Below are 27,405 nucleotides of genomic sequence, written 5' to 3' on the forward strand. Positions count from 1 at the left end.
TTGGCACAGCCGTAAGATCACAGTGATAAATGTAGGTGAGTCAGAGCTTGTCCCTTTAGCTTTGACATTCTTACGAGCGTCGGAATCTGTGGCATTACGAACGACTGAATCTGTCTTTAGTTGAGAGTTAATCATCAAAGGAACATGGTTAACGGAAGGAGAAACTTCGAATGTACAGTTGGACTATCATTACTTTTTGATTAAATAGAAAACTAGTCTTGGATGTTACTGTAGTGTAAAGAAGAATGGTGGCATTAAATCGCCTATGTTGTAAATTTTTATGTCAGACATAATTTTCCGAAATACTTTATACTTGCTTTGCCTGCTATGATCATTTTCTTGATAATGATGATGCAGAATATCATAATGTGTAATGAAGCCTTGCTTTATCCTCAACATAATCTGGTATTATCATCCTTCTTTGTGCTCCTTTTGTCTGCTATTGTCTACCATTCAACTGCAGTTTGTTTCTTGCCAACATACCAACTTCTGGTAGTAAATGTTGCGATGTTTCCTTTCATCTTCGACCTTGTTATATTTGTTACTGTCTTTCTTTGTGCTATTCTTGCTTACTACTTAAGAAAGGTAGAAAAAATACGATTCATGATCATTACTTTCCAAACACACCAAATATCAGCCACCCTCCCAGCAGATGATTACACTATGTTCTTCACTTCATCAGCACCACACGCTCTTGATCCCGTATTCCTCAAACTCATCCACCAATTTCGTCCACGAAGATACGAAATACCCACGAGGTTGCGAAATGCATACTGAACCACTATTTACCAAATCATGAGATACTCTTTGATGCTATGTACTTGGACTTTCGTAAAGCCTTCGACAAAGGTCCAACATGAAAGATTGTTTTGTGAAATTTACATGCACGGCTTACGAGATCGACCCTGTGCGTGGTTAGCGGATCAGCTCTCAGTGAGGAAATAGAGTGGCATTAAACGGGAGAAGCATCCGGCTGACTTCACGTGACGAGTGGGGTTCCTCAAGGCTCATTCCTGGGACCAGGTCCAGGTCCGGCCCTTCCTATAGGCTCAGAGCCTCATGGGGCCTCGATCGATAAGGGGAAGCACTCAGTCCTGACATTTATTATGGCAGTCTTCAGAGAGAAGGAAATGCTGTCCTAGACACCTAGTATTTTCAATATCCTTTTCAATATCCTCCGAGGCGTGCCCCCAAAACCACTACAGCCCGCGATTTAGGGAGGGAGGGGCTCCAAAAGAGACCTAGCTTATGACCCAAAAAAGCCAAGGCCCGGTCCTGCCTAGGACCCATATTTTCCATTATCTACCTAGAGACGAGACTCACCAATAGGATTTCAAAATTTATTGACGACTCGAAATTGGGAAATACGTCGTAATTTACGAAAAAATTACCTGATGATTCGAAGAGATTCAGACAAAATTATGGAGTAGTCAGAGACATGGCAAATGTATATAAACTTTGACAAATACAAAGTAATGCACTTTGGCGCCGAACATATGAATCAGGAATATTATTTGTTTGGTATACCATTATAAAAGCTAGAAGGGGGAAAGAGCTCAGTATGATTATCAGTCATGAAAGATACGAACCTGGACGAGGAAAATTTAGAACGAATTCAACGAAAAGCAACTAGACTGATTCCTTTTATCGGAACTACGATTAATGTAGAAAGGCTTAAAGACCTGTAATCATTCTCCCTAAAAAGGGTTCAGACTCTGGGATATATAATAGATGCTTACAGTAACATATACGAAAATGTCATCACTATAGACTGAGGTTCAATGACCAGAAATCATGTTATGAAAACTAAAGGAATGAGATGTAATGCAACATGGATAGACTTTTCTTTTTCACTTTCAGATAGTTGGAAATGTGGAGTAAACTTCCTTTAGATGTAGTAAATACAAAGACTAACAGTACCTTTAAATCAAGGCTACACATACCATACGTCAGTTAGATGTTATTAGTAAACTGTGCTGCTTCCTGGGATATCAGACATCTCCTCCCGTCTTTTGTGTGTGTTGAACCTCAGTGCCGCTGTCTTTTTATTAGCAAGGAACTTCTCTCTTCTTACACTTTCTAAAAAGACTTCCATGATTTTGTCTCCGTATTACACTGCGTTTATTTTCAAATCTTCCATCGGGTATATTACCCCGTTTCTATCACAAATTTAAACACAGTCAGCATTAAATACCCGTTTCTATCACAAATTTAGACATAGTCAGCATATGAATACCCTTCTCTATCACAAATTTAGACATAGTCAGTATATAAATACCCGTTTCTACCACAAATTTAGACATATCATCATATAACCTCGTTATAGATAATGGACCATAAGATATCTTATCTGTCCTAAGTAACTGTACATTAGAATATTCGCTGAAAAGTTTGTGTGCTGGAGGAGTGTTCGTCAGCTGGTGGCTGCTGTACATAGTCATTTGTAAACAAGAAGGAAGACACCGAACAGCTGAAGGAAATACACAATGAATGGTAGTGACATGTTACTGATTCAGTGTTGTATGGTGAGACTGTGTATGAATCTGTAAAGATAGTGCAAAACAATTTCATTGCTAGAGTTTCCTATCCCTGCTGGTATGGGATTTATCTATTTTTTCCGATATGGGAGAGTTTCCTACGTGGGACCCTGTGCTTTGAACTATATATACATCTATCCGGTGATGTCTAGTTTTTCTCTGCATCACTATAAGGTTTGGAAAGTGAGTGATTTCGTTGTGTGTGAGTTCCACTAGCAGTGAGTATGTAATGTGTAGAGTGCGACAACGGTAGAGGAACATGTATATGAGTATTATATTTTGGTGTATGATACTGAATAAGATGCTAATAGTAAGGGTTATGTGTATTAGGGGAAATGTGGAGTTCATAAATACAAAGATAAGTAAAATACATGTAAAAAAAATCAATAGAACCAATCAAAACTAACTAAAGTTCCAGTTGATGATTCTTTTAGAATATTTATTTGATGTCTTGGATGATATTCATTTACGTGTTTCAAAGTCTGTTTTCATTGAACTGATAGTATTGTGTATAAAATACTGTGTATTTCAATTCAACGGAGATTATTATGCTCAAAAATTTGCTATGGCAATGGGTAACCCTCTTTCACCTGTACTAAGTAATCTTTATACGGAATTTTTTGAAACAAAATTACTAAAGGATATCTTACCTTCTAATGCAATTTGGTTTAGGTATGTAGGTGATGTTCTTTGTGTTTGACAGTCAAATTAAAATTTACAAATATTTCTCCCCTTACTTAACAATTTAATACCTTCCATCAAATTTACTGTAGAAAATGAAAATAATGGTATGTTACCATTTTTAGATTGCATGATCCATAGGCAGGGAAACAAGTTTAAGTTTAGCATATACAGACAACCCACCTATGTATGTTCATATATCCAATATTACTCATCTCAACAAGACAGAGTTAAATTATTATTCAATCTATGTTCCTTAGGGCATTACGTATTTGCATTCCAGAGTTTATTGATGAGTTTGAGAAGATATATTCTATTGGATCTAAGTTAAAGTTCCCTAGATCTTTCGTTGATAAATTCCTTAAGTTAGCAAAGAAATCATTTTATAGAGTTGAGCCCAAACCTCCCATTGACACCAAGAATCTTTTAGTTCTCCCTTTTAATACTAATTTTACTTCCCATGTTGCTTAAATCCTTTAATGTAAATGTTGCCTTCAGCAACAATAATACTATAAAGAATATCCTAATCAGGAATTCACCAGAAAACTCTCCTGGATGCATCTATAAAGTGCCATGTGGAGATTGTGATCAATTTTATGTTGGGCAGACTAGTAAGGATCTTTCTGTTAGACTTAAGCAACATAAATATAGTATAAGAATGGGACAAGAATCAAATGCCTTGTTTAGTCATGTTAAGAAACTATGATCATTGTATTGACTGGAGTAATGCCATCTAAGTTATTAACTCTAACTCTATTACCACGAGAAATGTCAGTGAATCTTCTATCATTAAATACTCAAAAAATTATAATCTTGATATTAGTGATGGTCTGTACAAATTAGATAACTTTATTGTTGATAAAATTTGTAAAATGATAAGTTTATGAACGCTCATTGTATGTCTTGGACAATCGTGTTTACCAAATGGCATCCTAGCTTCGTCTCTTCGATATATGTCAGCTGACTGTGATATTTCTCTCTTGTGTCTCCCCTGATGATGTGATCATTACACGAAAGTGCACTTGGGAACTTATCGTGCTTCATTTTCCCTGTGGACTCATAGGAATATCTTGATCACGTGCAAAATTGTGATCCTTTCCAATATATATGGATGTATATATGTTGTATGTATTATGTAAAAGATGGCCATGATTATGGCATTTAGTTGCCCGTGCTGTTTTAGTTACCTGAGAAAAGAAGATCGAGGATAAAGAGAAAGAAGTGAGAAGGGGTAGCTTGCTTCATTGTTCTTACAGGTTGGCAGTGAAGTCACAACAAGAATGATAGTTATGATTTATTGGAATCTTTCACAGGCATCATTATATCTTCTTTGTAATGAAGATGGCTTGTGTAGCACTGCAAGTGATAGGTCTGGTAGCATTGCTTGCATCGATGTCTTGGGCCAACACTTGTCCTCTAGTTCTCAAAACTAATGCCCAAGTGGAACGTAGACTACTTAATGAAGGCTTCCACAGGTATGCATGTTATTCCTAATCATAGAAGATTTAGATTGCAGTAAAATGGAATTTTTATCATCAGTAAGTTTATAAAGAGCATTTGCAAAAATATTATGTAGTGATGGATTGGTAAATGCATTCATTGATTTAGGTTACATGTATCACAGCATACATATTGCTACATTTTCCCTTGTAGATGTTGAAACTTCTGAAATGGGGAACTATAATCAATATTTTGTAAATGATAGAAGGTGAAAATTATACCTGTCCATCATGATACACCCCCATTGTATTTATTTGTTTTCTATTGGAGTGTATACTATAGACTGTTGAGTGACATGGGGTTGAAGCTTTCATGTTTTGGTATTTTAAAAGCTTAGATTTAGGGCTTTATGGGTAATTATACTTCCATCCATACTTGTTTTCAGTATTTAACTTTTTATAAGAAAAATACTGTGTTCATGAATGCTTGGCTTCTTGTTTCAGGGATTTAGAGACAACAGTATTTTTGTCATCTTCTGAAGACCTGCATACATGTATAGTTCTCATTAAGGAAATCTTTCCTCCTGGCTCATATGTGGATCCAAATCAGCTTCGCTTTCTGAGAGCATTAGGTGGTCCTGATTATTATATCCCACAGGTATGTTTATTATTATTTATTTATGTTTATTATACTTTGTTGCTGTCTCCCGCATTAGTGGGGTAGCGCAAGGAAACAGATGAAAGAATGGCCCAACCCACCCACATCCACATGTATGCACATACATGTCCACACACGCACATATACATACCTATACATCTCAACATATACATTTATATACACACACAGACATATACATATATACACATGTAAATAATTCATGCTGTCTGCCCTTATTCATTCCCATCGCCACACCGTCATATAAGAAATGACAACCCCCTCCCCCCGCATGTGTGCGAGGTAGCGCTAGGAAAAGACAACAAAGGCCACATTCGTTCACACTCAGTCTCTAGCTCTCATGTATAATGCACCGAAACCACAGCTCCCTTTCCATATTCATTCCCCACAAAACTTTCCATGGTTTATCCCCAAACACTTCACATGCCCTGGTTCAATCCATTGACAGCATGTCGACCCTGGTATACCACATCGTTCCAATTCACTCTATTCCTTGCATGCCTTTCACCCTCCTGCATGTTCAGTCCCCGGTCACTCAAAATCCTTTTCACTCCATCTTTCCACCTCCAATTTGGTCTCCCACTTCTATTCATTCCCTCCACCTCTGACACATATATCCTCTTTGTCAATCTTTCCTCACTCATTTTCTCCATGTGACCAAACCATTTCAAAACACCCTCTTCTGCTCTCTCAGCCACACTCTTTTTATTACCACGCATCTCTCTTACCCTTTCATTACTTACTCGATCAAACCACCTCTCACCACATATTGTCCTCAAACATCTCATTTCCAGCACATCCACCCTCCTCCGCACAACTCTATCTATAGCCCATGCCTCACAACCATATAACATTGTTGGAACCACTATTCCTTCAAACATACCCATTTTTGCTTTCCAAGATAATGTTGTCGTCATCCACACATTTTTCAACACTCCCAGAACTTTTGTCCCCTCCCCCACCCTATGATTCACTTCCGCTTCCATGGTTCCATCCGCTGCCAAAACCACTCCTAGATATCTAAAACATTTCACTTCCTCCAGTTTTTCTCCATTCAGACTTACCTCCCAATTGACTTGTCCCTCAACCCTACTGTACCTAATAACCTTGCTCTTATTCACATTTACTCTCAGCTTTCTTCTTTCACACACTTTACCAAACTCAGTCACCAGCTTCTGCAGTTTCTCACCCAAATCAGCTACTTGATTCACAGCAATAACACTTATAAGTTGTATAGGAATTTATGTGAACAGTAAGCCTTAGGTGTGGTACTTTAGAGCATTGTTTTATGAAAAAGCTGTTCTTGAAGGGGAATGGAATCATGAAAACAGATAAAGCATTGCTGTCAGGGATCAAAGGATGCAACAGGCAGTATATTTGTTTGACTGTAACTTTAAGGTTAAAGCAATTTATTTTTCAGAGTTGTAACATTTGCATTTATCATTTACTTAGGTTGTCAATGTGGAGACACCAGAACACCTCTCACCGCGGATTGTGGCTTACTTTTATGTAGTTCCCAAGCCTATGGATGATGGTCGTTGGCTGGTGAATATTACTGTTCCTGTCCACCTCCGTTATCACAGGTATGGAATAGGAGGAAATTGTTTAGTGCAGTTTCATATTAACATGGTTGCTTCATATACAACTGGTTTGCAGGTGAAGGAGACAAGTTTCATGAACTGTACACTCCACAATCAGTGACACACTACAGACAAGCTCTTCTTAAAGTTTACTTCATCCTCATATATTTTGGATGCATTGTAAATCCACCTTGCTTCATGATTGATTATGCAGTTCCAGGACACCTTCTCTTTCAACTTCAAGGCTGCACTCCAGTAAGGAGCAGCAACTCATCCAGAGTGAGAAGTTCTCAACAAGACTGTTTCTGTTTGTTCATTAACAGTGATATGACCTCACTGAAGATGACTTTTGACTTACAGTTCAACCATGTGCAGGCAGCATGCAGTAACACCACTTATTATATTAACACAAAAGTTGATTTTCATGCATTGCATTAGACAGAGTATTCTGGTTCTGTTAAAAGAGTCAAAACAAGAGTTTAAAAGTCAAAATTAGAATTATAGACATTAGTAAATTAATTTGGATCAGTATGCAAGAGGATGAGTGAGGAAAGATTGACCAAGAGGATATATGTGTCGGAGGTGGAGGGAACAAGGAGAAGAGGGAGACCAAATTGGAGGTGGAAAGATGGAGTGAAAAAGATTTTGTGTGATCGGGGCCTGAACATGCAGGAGGGTGAAAGGAGGGCAAGGAATAGAGTGAATTGGAGCGATGTGGTATACCGGGGTTGACGTGCTGTCAGTGGATTGAAGCAAGGCATGTGAAGCGTCTGGGGTAAACCATGGAAAGCTGTGTAGGTATGTATATTTGCGTGTGTGGACGTATGTATATACATGTGTATGGGGGGGGGCCATTTCTTTCGTCTGTTTCCTTGCGCTACCTCGCAAACGCGGGAGACAGCGACAAAGTATAATAAAAAAAATAAAAAGAGTCAAGTAGTTGCCTTTTTTTTATCCCAAGTGGATGAGGGAAGTGTCCCATCAATTTCTGTAAGAGAGCTGAGGTAGTAAAAATGGACCTAGACTGTAAATACTGAAGAGTCAAATATTTGATGAATAACTCACATTCATGAGAAAAGTAATGGCTGACACTTTAGAGGAAATTAGCTAACAGAATAAGGGATGGAGTATGGATTTTTTATGAGCCATGATTATGAGATGGATAATTTTGGTTAGAGAAGACTAAATGTGATGTGTGTGGATGAAGTGAGAGAGTACATGTGTATGGCTCAAATGTGTCTTGATTGTGTTGACTGAAGATGTGTTTCCAAGTCATCCTGTTTTACACATAGGATTTTATATGTAGATATACATATGGGTATCACTACTTCATGTTTCAGGGCTCGAAGTGGGGAGTCATACCCTTTGGAGGTAGGAGTAAGACTGCAACACCCATCTGTACTTATTCAGTGTGAAGATAATGGTGGAGACACCTGCAGGCCTTTGCTGCAGTTGGAACCATGTCCTCCCAGTGGATTGCAGCAGTGTGAATGGCTCCTTGTACATACCTTCAGTGTAAGTTTCTTTCTTCTTCTTTATCATATGTTTAACCAGCTATTAAATATATTCCTATAGAGAGATAATGCAGAACAAAACTGAAAAAAAGACTTAATGAATAAGTTAATAATTGCAAAGGAAAACGGGTGGAATCATACGATGGGATAGAAAAAGAGTTTGGCTTGAGATAGTTGTTGTTGTTATTGAAAATAAGATCCTCCTGTAGTGGAAATACCATTTATTGTGTTGGGTCTTGCACAGCATTATGACCTAATGAGGGTATTAGTAAGTGCAGCATAGCAGTAATGTAACTGACGTAAATGAAAAGGTTGTATGGATCATAAATGATGAGAAGGTTAAATATGAAACAAAAGGAATATTTGGTTCACGAAGATGATTTGTATTTTGAGATAATATCTTGTAATCCTTCTGTCAGCTTATGATTGGCCAGTGGTTAGAATTAGGTGAGAAAAATCTATATCATCCTTTTGTCTTGTAGTGCTGTTTTAGTCAAGGTAATATTAACTTACTAACTACCTAGATAAAACATGGTTTGATCTTGCTAAAGATGTCTGATTATCAAAAAGAATATTTAGTATGGTGTATGGGAAATGCTCTGTAGAGATGGAAATAAAGTTAGGAAAGTGGAATTATGTGCTGGAAAAAGATTAAGAAATGAGAGTATTAATGTCTACTTGTTAAAGGTTGCTGCAGATTGATTACAAAATATTTTAATCGCTGTTAAAATGATGTGGTGTTTTGGTAAGTTATTTTGTGATTAATTCTAGCTTTATTGTAAATAATTATTAGAATATTACTTGTGGCATTATGTCTTCCACAGACAAGTGAGGCAGTTGTAGGTGTGGTACCAGTAGGAAACACAGATTTGCTGGACACTGTGCTGCTGACCACCACCTGTATCACTGCTGGTGCTACTCTCCTCATTCTTGCAGCTCTCAGGAAAAAGAAAATTCATCGTGCTTGAAGTGACTTCTTAAGAAGAGCCTTCAAACTTTCAGTCTAAATGTTAATCTTAAGGACAGATGCAAAAGTGATATGTAATTTAAAATGTTTTATCTAGTCATGACATATGGAATTATACTGATAGTTGAGAATTGATTACATAACTTTCTTAAATGTATATGCTGTTAACAGCCGTCAATTTTATTTTTACTTAAATATAAGTCATATTTACAAGCTTTTAGACTAGACAGCATTAGAAAAAATTGTCTCAGCCTGATGAATTGTAGCATTACAGTATTTGAAATATAGAATGAACTGTTTATTCAAGTCAGGCAACCATAACCACTTAAAAATGCATTGCAGGATCTTAGACTTGCATGATATTCAGGCATTTAAATCTCAGCATGGCATAGCCATTTTTTCATTCTTGTTCGCCATTTCCTGACTTAGCAAGGTAGCTCCAGGAGCAGACAAAGAAAAGCAGAAGTGGTAGAGGATGTGTGGTTCAGATGTTTGCTTTGAAGAATGTGTGTTAGAAATACCTAGAAAAACAGATGGATTTGTATGTAGCATTTATGGATCTGGAGAAGACATTTGACAGGGCTGATAGAAATGCTTTGTGGAGATAAGATGCTAGAAGCAGAGAAAAGTTTTTAACAAGGATGTAAGACGTGTACGAGTAGGAAGAAAGGAGAGTGATTGGTTCCCAGTGAATGTCGGTCTGTGGCAGGGATGTGTGATGTCCCCATGGTTGTTTAATTTGTTTATGGATGAGGTGATTAGGGAGATAAATGCTAGAGTTTTGGAGAGAGAGACGAATACGCAGTCTGTTGGGGATGAGAGGGCCTGGGAAGTGAGTCATTTATTGTTTCCTGATGATATGAGGATTGGTTATGGATGCCCTGTTTGTCTATATTACACTTTACTCCTATTTCTTACATGGGCATAATATTAGTGGTGAGTAAAATGAATATATGCAAAACATATACCCTGCACACTGATTGGTACACTATTCACATCTTTATAAGTGAACTTCTCAATCAAAATATGCTTCGAAATATTCTAGCTCTTTACTCTTACCTGGCACTAAAGTCCTACATCACTCCAGTATTATATCCATGACAATGAGGAACAGTTGTGTAATCTGCTTCAAATGACTACACAAAGATTAAGCACTTCCACTAAAATCACCCTCTGAAACACTTATATCTGCACACTGCACTAGTAATTCTCAACTTTCCACACTAGCAGATGAATATGATAAGTGTTCCTCCTTATCACATAGGTCATCCAATACTACATATTTTCCTCAGGGTTGTAGTATGCATGACCTAAGAAGTCAACAGATTTATGCCTGCAATGGTGATCATAGGGATACTGAAGAGAGCTTAATCTTTTGCTGTACCTGCTTGGCAATAGAACTTACCTCTTTGGGCTGGCATTGATATAAAAATTTCATTGGATATATAAACTAAGGCAGGAAAAGTTAGATCATCATATGACGTTGGATGCCATTCCTGATGAGATCATCATATGACAATTTCTTCCATTTAGGGATTGAAGGGGTGGACCTTGCTTTACTCACAATTACTTTCCACATCCTCTTCTTGCACATCTCAAAACCACACCCTTTTATTCATTTAACAGACCCATATCGTGTACATACAGCATTATACCTCGATCACTTCCCGTCTCATCTTATTTAATGCCCTATCCATAGAAACATTAAACAACTATGGGGACATTTCCAAGCCTTGATGAAGTCCTATATTCATATCAAGCCACTTATAATGATAAAACTTTTTACTCTTACATAAGCTGAAAGGTCTTAACAACATTAAGAAGTCTTCCATGCATACCACAGAGTCAGAACTTTCAAAACTTCTTTTCTGTTGATTGTTGTATACCTTTTCAAAAACCATAATTGCTGTTCACTTTTTTGTAAGAACTTCACTGCCTTCCAAAGTGAAATTAACTGGTTTATATACCTTCTCCCCTTCCAAAATTACATTTTTATTCACTAATGTAGGGTTCTCTAATCATTTGAATACAATCACAGTCCTTCTGTGTATTTTGTGACCTGTATGGAGAAGATTTATCCCAAGCCAGAATTCTTGTATCATTTTTTCTCCCCATATCTTTATACAGTGGAAATGTTTGCCTTTGTCTTGTCATTAGGAACATGATCTCTTGTTTTATGCTGCTATACACTCTTTCCAAGTCCATACAACTGTAGCTTCACTTCATTTCTTCGTAGTCTCTCACCATTTCATATATATTCCTGCTTCTTCCAGTTTCTTGTGCATTACTGTTTTACTATTTATATCATCCTCTCTCCCATACCTGTACCTAACTCTCATGACTTGTAATCCTACCATATTGATACCCACATCTTGTACCATGATCCCCCCAAATTTCTGTAATTTCCTCATGTTTTACAAACTTCATCCTTTGGTATAAGGAATTTCCCTGTGTTCATCCCCACTTTTCATACAGACCTTCATTCCATGTTAGTCTGCCTTTAGATATATTTTCTAATTATCTCTTGGATTTTTATTCGCTTTTTTCTTAAGATCCTTATGTGCTTTCCCATTTCTCAATTTCAACAACATATTCTTATAATTATTCAGAGCTTTTTATCATGTGCTGTGAAATCCTGTGACCATTTGCTTCTAGAAAAGAACAAATGCATCTTGCCATGTGCATAGTTTTTCTTATATGATATGTTTACCATTTTCCACATGAGTGATGAAGAGATAGGCCTCATTTGCTCACATCAGTTCTCTAAATGTCACGTATAATGCACTGAAACAAGAACCCCTTATCCGTAATCAGACCCCACAGACCTTTTCATGGTTTCTCCTGACCACATTACATTTCCTGGTTCAGCCCATTGATGGCACATTGTCCCAATTTGCTCTATCCCTTACCTTGCACCCTCCTAAATGTTCAGTTCCTGAGCCTTCAAAGAATCTTTCAGTCCATCCCTCCCCATCCTCCCTGTTTGCCTCTTATTCCTTGCTCTCTCCACTTCTGACATGTATACCCTCTTAGTCATCCTCTCCATATTTCCAACCATTTCAGCACACACTCTTCAGCTCTCTCATATAAACTCCCCTTACTATCACACCTCTTTCTTACCCAATTATTTCGTATTCAATTAACCCTCTTCACACCACATATTGTCCTTAAACACTTCATTTCCAACACATTCACATATTGTCCTGAAACACTTCATTTCCAACACATTCACTAACTCCTTTACAGTTGTATTTTAGGTCCATGCCTTACATCCATATATTACAAATGGTCCACAATATCATAATACACACCTATCTTTGCCCTTAAAGACAGTGACCTCTCTTTTCACACACTCCTCACCACTCCCAAGACCTTTGCAGTCCCACCCACCCTATGACTTACTTCAGCTCCTATGGTTCCATTTGCTGCCACACCTACTCCTAGGTATCTAAAACATTCAACTTCCTCCAAATTCTTTCCATTCAAACTCACACTTTTCACTGCTAAACCTAATAACTTGCTTTCATTGACATTTACTCTCAACTTTCTTCTTTCACACACTCTTCCAGGCTTAGAAACCAGCTCTGCAGTTTCTCACTGAAGTTTGTAAAGGTCAGTATTTCCAAATGATGATCTAGAATTTCATTGGTTTTGTACAGTAAATGAATTGCATCATATGATTTCAGCTTAGGACTTCAAAAGTCCCTTGTGTCATACAGAACCTTTTATCTTGAGTTATGGTGTTGCTGTGAACAAAATTGACTAGCAGTAGCCTATAACATGCTTGATTTTCGTAATACCTAAGAAAGTTTAAGGTATATGTACAGGATTAGGAAATAGCTTTCATCTAAGTTAAAGAACATCTACATTACTAAGAAGACTAGTGTCCTTAGCTTGATGTTAAGCCAAAATCTAATTCTGAGTCTTGTTTCCAGACAATTATGCATACGCTTATCAGTTCACCTGGCCCTCTATTTCTTTGTACATAAAATGTAGAACACTCTTCTCAAATTGAATGAATTTAAGCTTTTATGCTATGGACAGAAATACCCAATTGTACAGTTCCCTTTTTTTATATATGTGAAAAAATTAATAAAATTAGACAGGAAAAAATATTTTAAAATCCATGTGTGGCATTGGCATGCAATCGCTCTGGCGAATGACTCAATTGAGTAGCAGGAATCCCCCAAGCCAGGCAGTCTGATGCATGATGGTTATACAGTGGTGATACAACTTACGTTCGTATCTGTAAGGTTACACATAAGTCCCTCAAACTCCATCCAACTCATGAGTGGTTAGTGTTCAAGTGAATCATGTGTTTCTGGCATGAACAAGGCCTGGAAAATATAGGTTTGGAGATAAATGTTCATAGGTAATTTGATGTTGGTGAACATGGAGTTTATATAGCCAAAGCTCTTAGTTTGTATGTTACTTCAGTGAGAACAGTTCATGAAAATGTTGATATATGAAAATAAGCTCAGAATGTGATATCCTTAAGTGCTACATAGATCACTAAAAGCAAGGTGAAGTTAAGGAGAGTATAGAGTGAATATTGAATATTTAGAGTTCAAAATCAATGTAGCATCTCAGTAAGTACAGTAGTTACTCAAGAGAAAGCTGAAAGTTTTTAGGTGTCAGTTGACAAATTCTTCAAAATCCATCCTTAGATGAAGAGCCAGGCATTCCTGGTCCTTCTGCATAATGCCACCATACCATACCTTCCCCTGACATCCTTGACATACAAAATTCTGAACAATTTTGGCTAAGAATTTTTTGTGTTATAGTACATAGAAATACATTAGTGTGTGCTCTATTTTTCGTATAAATGAATGAAATACAAATCTCGTTTTTTTCTTGACATTTCATTCTTAATTTGGTGCTACGGTTATACAGGCTTTCTGTGGTGGGAGTGTCATCAGGAACTGAACGACTTGAGGCTTTCTGCCTTGACCTTGGTTATTCCTTGCCTTGGCTTTCACGGATGACAAGACCGATTGTGGGTTCAGTGTGCACTACTCAGATCGCATTATCTTCTAGTCGCTATCCATGGTTGATACGAGAGGCTGAGTCATGTACCACGTGCATGTCATTGTCAAAGGAAGAAAGTCCAGTTCATATCATGTCTTTGTTGCCTTTGGCAGAAAAAAAAAATAGAGTATCCATGTCCTCATCAGTGGTATTCATGTTATATTTGCGTCTGTTTTCAACAGAGATAGTTCCAAATTATATCATATTACTTGTCATTAGTGGTAAAAGACCACATCATGCCATGTTTGCCGTTATCAAAGGTAGACGACTTGATCTTCATATGCCTTGCGTCGTCAGAGGTTGAAATTCACATCTTGTCATATCTGCTGTCATCAGAGGTAGAAGCTTTAGACTGTGACGTTAATATTTTTCATCAGAAACGGGTACAAATGGTCAAATCTACTGTGGTCAGAGGTAGAATGTGCAGGTCATGCCATAACCTTCCAGTTATCAAAAGAGAAAGGTGCAGGTCATAAGTCTGGTACCATCAAGGAGAGAGAGAGTGTAGGTCATCTGAGGTGTCATTTCACTCTTATTGACTTGGGTGGAAGGACTAAGTACTGTCATGCCACTGTCATGGTGACAGAAGACCTATATTGCATCATGATCTCATTGATGTCTAAAGTAGAAAAACCTACCATATATCATATTATTGTTCTTCAGCGTTTCGATCGTACTTGTGAAAACCACGAAATAAATGATAATGATAATATCAATAGTAGTTGTAGTGTTGGTAGTAAATGATATAACTAATTTATGAAGCTACCAGTAAGTTGGAACAGAGTTGCAATCATTTCAATTTCTTGTCGAAATTTTATATTGTAGATAGCCTAACATTTTGCTTCAAAATAAGGTTGAAAGCCAGATTTCATAGAACAAAAAAGACAAGCTAATATTTTACTTTGTCGCTAAATAGAAATTGATCAAAAGATTAAGTAAAAAAAAAATTCTCCACTGGCAATACTGAACTTGTACAATATATTTGGTAAAATGAATTGAAAAGTCTCATTAGATTAAACATCTAATATCAAACCTAAAACCACCGAACATATGTTTACAGTAGTTAGTGGGAAATTCCTAACATATCTACAAATTTACGTTTCAGATCTGTTGAGGGAGATGAAAGAGGACGGGACTAAAGCATTAGCACATAAAGGGTTAGATTTTTGGTTATCACTGGAAGAAAAAATAATTTGAAACAATGCTGATCGATCCTCAAAAATAAGGTGATAAGATTTCTCCGGGAGTATCCACGATAGTACATTCACTTAGAAAGGCACCTCGTTATAAGAACTGTATTGGAGAGGACTAAGTTAAGACTTGGTTGTATCATCATCCAAATATCTTTTTTCTTTTTGTAATGTATTTATGTATATATACATAAATATGGAACAGTAAATTCCATGCTGAACACCGTATAGTTCACATAACTGTGCCATATGTTTTAAGAATCTAATTTTTAATTATAACTTTCGTAGTTATTTAGAATATTACGGTTTGAATTCAACTACATTATGGATCTCAAAAGGACAGTGTATATGAATGATAATTTTCAGTACACCCACTTTTACAAAAACAATTATTAGAGCAATTAGTATATTCAATGAGCCGGCCTATAAACATTTTTATAGTACTGAGATATTTGTCTTAGCGTAAGTATATATGAGGCAAATGGGAAATAAATGCATTATAGTGCCCAGATTTATATAATTCCATCCAGCATAATTAAAGTATATTACGAAAGCGGTGGGCGCAAGGCGAAGGGCATTTGTTTGTTGTCATTACTTCTAGGTAGATCGTCATGTCTGGTGAGTGGCATCTAGGCCATGTGCTGCTTCCAAAATTGACATATGAGACCTTGATGACCGTAGGAACTTTGGTAGTTAGTGTTTATTGAGGGCTGGATTGAAGAAGAGGTGGGGATATTGTGTGGGAGAGGACAAGATGACGGTAGTGGTGATGTGTAACCATGGCAGGTCCAGCCATCCAATTCTAGTCTGGTATTCTCACATTTGCAATGCCCAGTTTCTTCCCTTCAATGTTAATATCTACATCACTGCCATTTAGATTGCACTGGGCAACCCATGAGTCGGCAGTGAGTGGTTGAGGACTTTCAGAGGTGACGATGCTGTTAAATTTTTCAGTGTAACTTCCAGCAGATGTTAAGTTGCATGTGTTCCTAAGATCACGACTGAGTGTATTCTGTAGAAGTGTATTTTAAGGGCACACCTCTATTTGATAACCTTGGTGATGAAAATCCTATTAGACGATTTTTTTTCCCTCAGTAGAATGAGTATTGACAGGTACGTACATCTAAATTCCGAGTATGTACTTAGGTTTACTTAAGTAGGGTACTTGGAAGCAGTGAAAGTGAAGGAAAGGCTTATGTTCAACACGATTAACCCATTCAGTGTTACAGGGTCATAAGTGTTTAATTCTGTTTATTACAGCTGGAATTTATATGATTAAAACTTGAATTGTCTGCTACTGCCTGTAGGTAGATTATACAGCCACTGATATTCTGTAGTGGCATCCTACACACAGTAACAAGAGGCTGTATCCTGAATTATTCCTATATACTTTTGTTAATCTCTTTGGAGATGTCAAGAAAGAGCTTGTGATAAGCATGTCCACGTGTTACGTAATAATTTTTGAAGCTGTGATACAAGGTAGTGAATATTAGTAATGATAAAACATAATTTGTAAAATCTGCTTGTCATAACAACATATGAAGAAATACCATGCACCTCTTTGCATGGCTGACAATGCCTGTGCCGAACCACACAATTATGACAGCTTACAATATTGTAAAACTTTCGATGGTATAAGTCAGTGGTATAAGAAGTGCAGTAGATGGGGCCGTATGAAAAAATTACATGTAGGCAATTACAAATAAATAATTCCATGTGGCAGAGGAGCATTAAGTACACCTGGCTGAAGAGACAGATTAAGTTGTACATCATTTCATTATGGAGATTATGTTTGAGCTCTCTGTAATAATTTTATGGAGATGTTTTCTACAATTGTTTGAGAATCATACACACAGTGTACAGGGGGTTTTATGGCTGCCACAGTCATAGGGTTAAGGAATGCCTTAAGAAATTGCAGACATATGTAAAGGCAGAAATTAGTACAACCTTGTCAGTACTTGTACCAGACTTAGCTATACCATGATAACAACAAAACAGATTTCAATGATTATGACAAAGATCAGGCAAATGTCCTTAAAGATTTCAGGTAATAGGCTACCTGATGTAAAAATAAAACAAATTGCAGCGCTGAATGAGTAGCAGTAATGTTTTATGAAATGAAAATATAGATTCACTGGTAAATATTACTGCAGTTGCAAATCCTTTTTCTCATGATCTGTACTTTTTTCATGGCAATTGACGTATAATGGTGCATCTCTGATATATCCATGTATATATATCGGAGATTCACATTATAGCATATTTACAATTTATTTTGATGCATATTGACTCTATATGATGAGCTTAATGGAGCTTTTAAGTATCCAGCCAGATAGTTTCTGCTGAATGGCAAGATAGCCTGATAGTTGAAAATTTCATTATTTATGTACTTGTAACTGTCATTTTATAAGGAAGTATAAACAGAAATATAGAGTGAAGAATGGAATGCTTTTCTTTCTCAAGCTGTGCCCATCAAATGTTTTTCTTGTTGCCATACCAAGCGTTCTCTTTTTTAATGATCCAGTTCTTTATGCCTTTTGATCTTTTGATGGATACTTTGGGTTGGTATCATGTTCCATGAAATATGAATGCTATGGTTTTGGAGGTCCAAATGGGAGGTGACATGAGGAAGGGGTGGTCACCAATTGGCTGAAAGCAAAACCTATGATTGAAAAGAGGTCTCAGGAATTCAAACTGGCCAATAAGGGTCAGGAAGGAATGTTGACCCAATATTCTTGAAGAATATGTATTCACAGGGTACTGCTTCGGAGAGAAAAGGCTTATTGTTTTAACCTTTATATGGGATGATATGTACTTTGACGATATTTGTTACATCATAACAATTGTTATTGTGAACAAACTTAAAAATAGGTAAAGTTTTAAAATGGAATATGCATTGCATATTTATATGTTGGCTGAAAAGGAAATAATGTAATTTATGAATACTAAACTAAAGGAACTGTTAAGACTGATCTTTCTTGCAGGAAGTTTAACAAAATCTGCCTTAAGAAATATGGAAAACAAAACATGTGCAATCAGAAATGACAAGGAATTTGATGCTTCATCAGAATAATGAAGACTTAAGTGGATCAAAAAATAAAATCCATATACTTTGTGGAGTTATTCATGTTGCTTTATGATAGAGAATAGCATAGTGTAGATCCTTTTTCTAGTAGTTGTTTGTCTCAGTTTTCACATTGTTTCATATTATTTTGAAAGCTTTTATGAATTGCTTCATTTATATTACAGGTAAAAAAAGTAAGAAAACAAAGGGAAAGCCCGTTCCATTATCAGAGTTTCTAGGGGACTCAAACCCTGCTAGTGGATCTGCTGTGGTAGTGAATAAAAGTAGCTGGGCAGAAGAAAGTGAAGATAATGAAGGTAAGTTGATATCTAGCTGTCTATTTATCCATATATCTGACGTCTGTTCCCTTTACTCCTTCAAGGGGGTGGCTGTGGCAAAAGAATCTCCCATTTGGTGAAGTCCAATGATGCTTATCCTGTATTGCCTCACATTTAACAGGCTACTAGCAGAGGGCAATTGTAGCTCAGTGTTTTTAGAGGCTTCTATGTATTGTTCTCACTGGCTACTACTACCTAATGTTCCTGCCTAACATTCCAACTTATTGATTCTACCTGATGCTCCCACCAACTTAGACAGTGCTCCTGTCTGAGTTCCACCTACTACTACTATCTGTTGCTCCTACCTACTACTACTATCTGTTGCTCTTACCAATTTGCCAAAAGGGCGAGCTAGCATATACTCCTTACCACAGGAAAACATAGTTACAAAGCATGAGCCGTGTAAGATTAGTGTGTTATGTGTAACAAGGAGAGATTTTATGTTTCTGTGCAAATCAATCAGTATTAGTAGTTAAATAATCATTGCTGTGTAATTTTAAACATTGCTATTAATTTTCTTATATAGGTCGAACATCGGACGCGTGTGTCATGTTTCATCTAAGCTAAATCAGAACAAACCACTCCGCAAATGACTGGCTAAATTTTCTGGTCATATCTCTCTAATTTTACAGTAGTTACTATTTTGATAAGCCTTCGAAGATGTGTTGTTTATTAAGGAATGTAGCATAAATGTAACAATATGTGAAGGTTAGGTAGTAATGTTAATGTAACATCAATGAACTTTGTTGACGGGTTTTTATTGCAATACCTATATGAAAGCCCTGCTGAAATGGGTAAAAACATTTAGCTCAGTGATATTTGTTCCTCTTGGAAGAAATACGTAAGGGGAACTGTTAATCTATGATAATTTTAGATGCAAAGTAGAACTGATGAGGGTGCCTCGGTATGCTTGAGAAACTCATAAGATTTTTTCCAAGATATTTCCTGGTAATTTAGGAGTGTGTTGAACATGGAAGTGCACTATAATATGGTGGGAAATTCAATGTTTATTAGTATGAAGATTGCTTTTAAGTATGTAAACATGAAGATATTTGAAAAAGCATTGGTATTACTAGATTCAAACTAGATTATGTAGCACCATTTCTCACCCCACTTTATTGGTCATATTGATCTACTTAAAAAAGATTCAGAAAGTTTATACCATAAATAAAGGGACTAAGCTACAGGAATTGTCTATGTTTTTAGGTAGATTTAATTATATTTAGAAAAGTTTTCTAAAATTAGGAATGCCAGGTCAACAAGAGAGCATAACTTGAAATTAGATAAGAAGCAGGTAACTAAAAATTTGTGGAAGTAATTTTGTAGTAACATTGTTGTGACTTCATTGGAAAAACTAAGAGGAAACTGTAAATATAGGTTGTACAATTAAGTAGAAAGCTCTTAATGTTCCCTCCCTGTATTAAACAAATAGGTGATCAGAAAGAAGTAATCTCACCCCCAGAATTCACTAACGTTAAAGGTACTGATTTGATGAAGTTAGACCTTTTATATACTATAACCTCGAAATTACGCGCATTACACTGAGAAAATACGCCACTCAGAAAAAGTAATCACTAAGTAATCAAGCTGGATTATATACTTAAAGAGGAATTGCTTATAAACAACAAGAAAAGAAAAAATAGGAGATATTACAAAGAAGGAAACCATGGTGCTGTATTCTAAATGCCTATTTTATGGAGGCAGACTGAGAAACTGAATTCTCAAACTTGGTCACAGAACAGTTAGAACTTGGTCACAGAACAGTTAGAACATTCTATGAAATGTACAAAGAGCAAATTGACAAAACTGAAAAGAAGCATATGAGCAAAATATAAAAGAATAGTTTCATATGTGTATAAAAGGGAACATAAAGATTCCATATGGAAGAGATATATAGAGGTTGAGTTGTATTTAAAAGAAATGATAGGACTAGAAAATTTGATTTCAAAGCAAGAAGAAAGGAACAAGTGAGAAATGTTTAGATTGTATACATGAATACATTTTTAGACACACTCACTTCTTATGGTATTATTGAAAGTTAATCATGTTTTTCTCTCCAGAGGATCGTTATATTGCCCCAGAGAGGCTGGTACTTCCCACGGCTCCGCGCACTGCTCGTGAACCAGATGTGGATCCTGAGCGAATTCCCAGGGAACCTCCTTTTACAGCATACATTGCCAACCTCCCCTTTGAAGTTGATGATGAGGATATTATTAGGTTTTTTCAAGACCTGAAGGTTGGTGATACTTTGTTCTTTAGGTGATAACTATATATTAATGTTTTATGTATGCTGTGTAATGGTAGAAAAGAGGATGTTAAGGATATCAAATGGAGAGCAGTTGATGATGTGATCCCAAGAAGGAGGTAAGCTATAAGATAAGAATGGGTAGATGGTAAGCAGAGTAGGAGTAATAGGTATGGGACCTCAGGGATATATATATATATTTATTTTATTTATTTATTTATTTTGCTTTGTCGCTGTCTCCCGCGTTTGCAAGGTAGCGCAAGGAAACAGACGAAAGAAATGGCACAAACCACCCCCATACACATTGTACACACACACACACACACGCCCACACACGCAAATATACATACCTATACATCTCAATGTACACATATATATATATATATACACACACAGACACATACATATATACCCATGCACACAATTCACGCTGCCTGCCCCTATTCATTCCCATCGCCACCTCGCCACACATGGAATACCATCCCCCTCCCCCTCATGTGTGCGAGGTAGCACTAGGAAAAGACAACAAAGGCCCCATTAGTTCACACTCAGTCTCCAGCTGTCATGCAATAATGCCCGAAACCACAGCTCCCTTTCCACATCCAGGCCCCACACAACTTTCCATGGTTTACCCCAGACGCTTCACATGCCCTGATTCAATCCACTGACAGCACGTCAACCCCAGTATACCACATCGATCCAATTCACTCTATTCCTTGCCCGCCTTTCACCCTCCTGCATGTTCAGGCCCCGATCACTCAAAATCTTTTTCACTCCATCTCTCCACCACCAGTTTGGTCTCCCACTTCTCCTCGTTCCCTCCACCTCCGACACATATATCCTCTTGGTCAATCTTTCCTCACTCATTCTCTCCATGTGCCCAAACCATTTCAAAATACCCTCTTCTGCTCTCTCAACCACGCTCTTTTTATTTCCACACATCTCTCTTACCCTTACATTACTTACTCGATCAAACCACCTCACACCACACATTGTCCTCAAGCATCTCATTTCCAGCACATCCACCCTCCTGCGCACAACTCTATCCATAGCCCACGCCTCGCAACCATACAACATTGTTGGAACCACTATTCCTTCAAACATACCCAGTTTTGCTTTCCGTGATAATGTTCTCGACTTCCACACATTCTTCAAGGCTCCCGGGATTTTCGCCCCCTCCCCCACCCTATGATTCACTTCCGCTTCCATGGTTCCATCCGCTGCCTGATCCACTCCCAGATATCTAAAACACTTTACTTCCTCCAGTTTTTCTCCATTCAAACATACCTCCCAATTGACTTGACCCTCAACCCTACTGTACCTAATAACCTTGCTCTTATTCACATTTACTCTTAACTTTCTTCTTTCACACACTTTACCAAACTCAGTCACCAGCTTCTTCAGTTTCTCACATGAATCAGCCACCAGCGCTGTATCATCAGCGAACGACAACTGACTCACTTCCCAAGCTCTCTCATCCACAACAGACTTCATACTTGCCCCTCTTTCCAAAACTCTTGCATTCACCTCCCTAACAACCCCATCCATAAACAAATTAAACAACCATGGAGACATCACACACCCCTGCCGCAAACCTACATTCACTGAGAACCAATCACTTTCCTCTCTTCCTACACGTACACATGCCTTACATCCTCGATAAAAACTTTTCACTGCTTCTAACAACTTGCCTCCCACACCATATATTCTTAATACCTTCCAACAGAGCATCTCTATCAACTCTATCACATGCCTTCTCCAGATCCATAAATGCTACATACAAATCCATTTGCTTTTCTAAGTATTTCTCACATACATTCTTCAAAGCAAACACCTGATCCACACATCCTTTACCACTAATGAAACCACACTGCTCTTCCCCAGTCTGATGATCTGTACATGCCTTCACCCTCTCAATCAATACCCTCCCATATATGTAGGTTTGCGGCAGGGGTGTGTGATGTCTCCATGGTTGTTTAATTTGTTTATGGATGGGGTTGTTAGGGAGGTAAATGCAAGTTTTGGAAAGAGGGGCAAGTATGAAGTCTGTTGGGGATGAGAGAGCTTGGGAAGTGAGTCAGTTGTTGTTCGCTGATGATACAGCGCTGGTGGCTGATTCATGTGAGAAACTGCAGAAGCTGGTGACTGAGTTTGGTAAAGTGTGTGAAAGAAGAAAGTTAAGAGTAAATGTGAATAAGAGCAAGGTTATTAGGTACAGTAGGGTTGAGGGTCAAGTCAAGTGGGAGGTGAGTTTGAATGGAGAAAAACTGGAGGAAGTGAAGTGTTTTAGATATCTGGGAGTGGATCTGGCAGCGGATGGAAACATGGAAGCGGAAGTGGATCATAGGGTGGGGGAGGGGGCGAAAATTCTGGGGGCCTTGAAGAATGTGTGGAAGTCGAGAACATTATCTCGGAAAGCAAAAATGGGTATGTTTGAAGGAATAGTGGTTCCAACAATGTTGTATGGTTGCGAGTCGTGGGCTATGGATAGAGTTGTGCGCAGGAGGATGGATGTGCTGGAAATGAGATGTTTGAGGACAATGTGTGGTGTGAGGTGGTTTGATCGAGTGAGTAACGTAAGGGTAAGAGAGATGTGTGGAAATAAAAAGAGCGTGGTTGAGAGAGCAGAAGAGGGTGTTTTGAAGTGGTTTGGGCACATGGAGAGAATGAGTGAGGAAAGATTGACCAAGAGGATATATGTGTCGGAGGTGGAGTAATTTGAGCACTCACTCTTATCCCCTTTGCCTTTGTACAATGGCACTATGCACGCATTCCGCCAATCCTCAGGCACCTCACCATGAGTCATACATACATTAAATAACCTTACCAACCAGTCAACAATACAGTCACCCCCTTTTTTAATAAATTCCACTGCAATACCATCCAAACCTGCTGCCTTGCCGGCTTTCATCTTCCGCAAAGCTTTCACTACCTCTTCTCTGTTTACCAAATCATTTTCCCTAACCCTCTCACTTTGCACACCACCTCGACCAAAACACCCTATATCTGCCACTCTATCATCAAACACATTCAACAAACCTTCAAAATACTCACTCCATCTCCTTCTCACATCACCACTACTTGTTATCACCTCCCCATTTGCGCCCTTCACTGAAGTTCCCATATATATATATATATATATATATATATATATATATATATATATATATATTATTATTATAAATAATAGGGGATAGGGGAGAAAGAATACTTCCCACATATTCCCTGCGTGTCGTAGAAGGCAACTAAAGGGGAAGGGAGCGGGTGGCTGGAAATCCTCCCCTCTCGTTTTTTTTTTAATTTTCCTAAAGAAGGAACAGAGAAGGGGGCCAGGTGAGGATTTTCCCTCTAAGGCCCAGTCCTCTGTTCTTAGCGCTACCTCGCAAACGCGGGAAATGGCGAATAGTACGAAAAAAAAATATATATATATATATATATATATATCTACATGTATCTACATGTGTATGGGGGGGGTTGGGCCATTTCTTTCGTCTGTTTCCTTGCGCTACCTCGCAATACGCGGGAGACAGCGACAAAGTATAAAAAAAAAAAAAAAAAAAAAAAAAAAATATATATATATATTTTTTTCAAACTATTCGCCATTTCCCGCATTAGCGAGGTAGCGTTAAGAACAGAGGACTGGGCCTTTGAGGGAATACCCTCACCTGGCCCAATTCTCTGTTCCTTCTTTTGGAAAAAAAAAAAAAAACGAGAGGGGAGGATTTCCAGCCCCCTGCTCCCTCCCCTTTTAGTCGCCTTCTACGACACGCAGGGAATACGTGGGAAGTATTCTTAATCCCCTATCCCCAGGGATATATATATATATATATATATATATATATATATATATATATATATATATATATATATATATATATTTTTTTTTTTTTTTTCTTTTTTTTTTTTTATACTTTGTCGCTGTCTCCCGCGTTTGCGAGGTAGCGCAAGGAAACAGACGAAAGAAATGGCCCAACCCCCCCCCATACACATGTACATACACACGTCCACACACGCAATATACATACCTACACAGCTTTCCATGGTTTACCCCAGACGCTTCACATGCCTTGATTCAATCCACTGACAGCACGTCAACCCCTGTATACCACATCGCTCCAATTCACTCTATTCCTTGCCCTCCTTTCACCCTCCTGCATGTTCAGGCCCCGATCACACAAAATCCTTTTCACTCCATCTTTCCACCTCCAATTTGGTCTCCCTCTTCTCCTCGTTCCCTCCACCTCCGACACATATATCCTCTTGGTCAATCTTTCCTCACTCATTCTCTCCATGTGCCCAAACCACTTCAAAACACCCTCTTCTGCTCTCTCAACCACGCTCTTTTTATTTCCACACATCCCTCTTACCCTTACGTTACTTACTCGATCAAACCACCTCACACCACACATTGTCCTCAAACATCTCATTTCCAGCACATCCATCCTCCTGCGCACAACTCTATCCATAGCCCACGCCTCGCAACCATACAACATTGTTGGAACCACTATTCCTTCAAACATACCCATTTTTGCTTTCCGGGATAATGTTCTCGACTTCCACACATTTTTCAAGGCTCCCAAAATTTTCGCCCCCTCCCCCACCCTATGATCCACTTCCGCTTCCATGGTTCCATCCGCTGACAGATCCACTCCCAGATATCTAAAACACTTCACTTCCTCCAGCCTCTCACCATTCAAACTCACCTCCCAATTGACTTGACCCTCAACCCTACTGTACCTAATAACCTTGCTCTTATTGACATTTACTCTTAACTTTCTTCTTCCACACACTTTACCAAACTCCGTCACCAGCTTCTGCAGTTTCTCACATGAATCCGCCACCAGCGCTGTATCATCAGCGAACAACAACTGACTCACTTCCCAAGCTCTCTCATCCCCAACAGACTTCATACTTGCCCCTCTTTCCAAAACTCTTGCATTTACCTCCCTAACAACCCCATCCATAAACAAATTAAACAACCATGGAGACATCACACACCCCTGCCGCAAACCTACATTCACTGAGAACCAATCACTTTCCTCTCTTCCTACACGTACACATGCCTTACATCCTCGATAAAAACTTTTCACTGCTTCTATTTTATTATACTTTGTCGCTGTCTCCCGCGTTTGCGAGGTAGCGCAAGGAAACAGACGAAAGAAATGGCCCAACCCCACCCCCATACACATGTATATACATACGTCCACACACGCAAATATACATACCTACACAGCTTTCCATGGTTTACCCCAGACGCTTCACATGCCTTGATTCAATCCACTGACAGCACGTCAACCCCGGTATACCACATCGCTCCAATTCACTCTATTCCTTGCCCTCCTTTCACCCTCCTGCATGTTCAGGCCCCGATCACACAAAATCTTTTTCACTCCATCTTTCCACCTCCAATTTGGTCTCCCTCTTCTCCTTGCTCCCTCCACCTCCGACACATATATCCTCTTGGTCAATCTTTCCTCACTCATCCTCTCCATGTGCCCAAACCACTTCAAAACACCCTCTTCTGCTCTCTCAACCACGTTCTTTTTATTTCCACACATCTCTCTTACCCTTACGTTACTCACTCGATCAAACCACCTCACACCACACATTGTCCTCAAACATCTCATTTCCAGCACATCCATCCTCCTGCGCACAACTGTATCCATAGCCCACGCCTCGCAACCATACAACATTGTTGGAACCACTATTCCTTCAAACATACCCATTTTTGCTTTCCGAGATAATGTTCTCGACTTCCACACATTCTTCAAGGCCCCTAGAATTTTCGCCCCCTCCCCCACCCTATGTATATATATATACATATATATAATATATATATATATAAATGTATAATTTATTTACACAAACATCAATAGTAGTTCTCATCAATTTAACCACTGTATCAATAAACAGGCAAGGGAAAATCTACACATATGGCTTTCGTAACTTTTAAGTCGTAAGAATCATTCATTGGAACCATCTTTGAGTAGACCAATGAGGGCTACGTAAAAAGTCATCGTTAAGTATGTAAACTTCTGCCTGTAAAAGTATGTGACAATTATCTATGCATAAATTCTAGAATCCAATATTTTGAAGATGGGACCTTACAACATGGCAAAGGTAACTCAGGAGAACTTGAAGGATCA

At 38.2% G+C, this 27,405-nt stretch overlaps 2 protein-coding genes across 6 annotated transcripts in view; both read left to right on the forward strand.

Annotated features, from left to right (window-relative positions):
• Nucleotides 1-1,889: 1,889 nt before the first annotated feature.
• LOC139766105 (phosphatidylinositol-glycan biosynthesis class X protein-like) lies at nt 1,890-14,235 on the forward strand. Its single transcript, XM_071694269.1, has 6 exons — nt 1,890-2,493; nt 4,532-4,693; nt 5,162-5,315; nt 6,786-6,916; nt 8,254-8,428; nt 9,252-14,235. Exons 2-6 carry the CDS (start codon nt 4,554-4,556, stop codon nt 9,393-9,395), a joined length of 744 nt encoding a protein of 247 aa, XP_071550370.1. The 5' UTR covers nt 1,890-2,493; nt 4,532-4,553; the 3' UTR covers nt 9,396-14,235.
• Nucleotides 14,236-16,160: 1,925 nt separating this feature from the next.
• eIF4B (eukaryotic translation initiation factor 4B) overlaps nt 16,161-27,405 on the forward strand; it is a 65,024-nt gene continuing 53,779 nt past the window's right edge. For 4 of the 5 annotated variants that reach the window (XM_071694270.1, XM_071694274.1, XM_071694273.1 and 1 more), the window contains exons 1-3: nt 16,161-16,230; nt 18,862-18,993; nt 21,075-21,250. In XM_071694270.1, coding sequence (XP_071550371.1) covers nt 16,224-16,230; nt 18,862-18,993; nt 21,075-21,250 — 315 coding nt within the window. In that variant the 5' untranslated portion in view covers nt 16,161-16,223. Of the gene's footprint in view, nt 16,231-16,376; nt 16,399-18,861; nt 18,994-21,074; nt 21,251-27,405 lie in introns of those variants that run through there. The other variant, XM_071694272.1, reaches the window with a different exon arrangement.

The sequence above is a fragment of the Panulirus ornatus genome, chromosome 57, assembly GCF_036320965.1.
Source record: "Panulirus ornatus isolate Po-2019 chromosome 57, ASM3632096v1, whole genome shotgun sequence".
Lineage (NCBI taxonomy): Eukaryota > Metazoa > Arthropoda > Malacostraca > Decapoda > Palinuridae > Panulirus > Panulirus ornatus.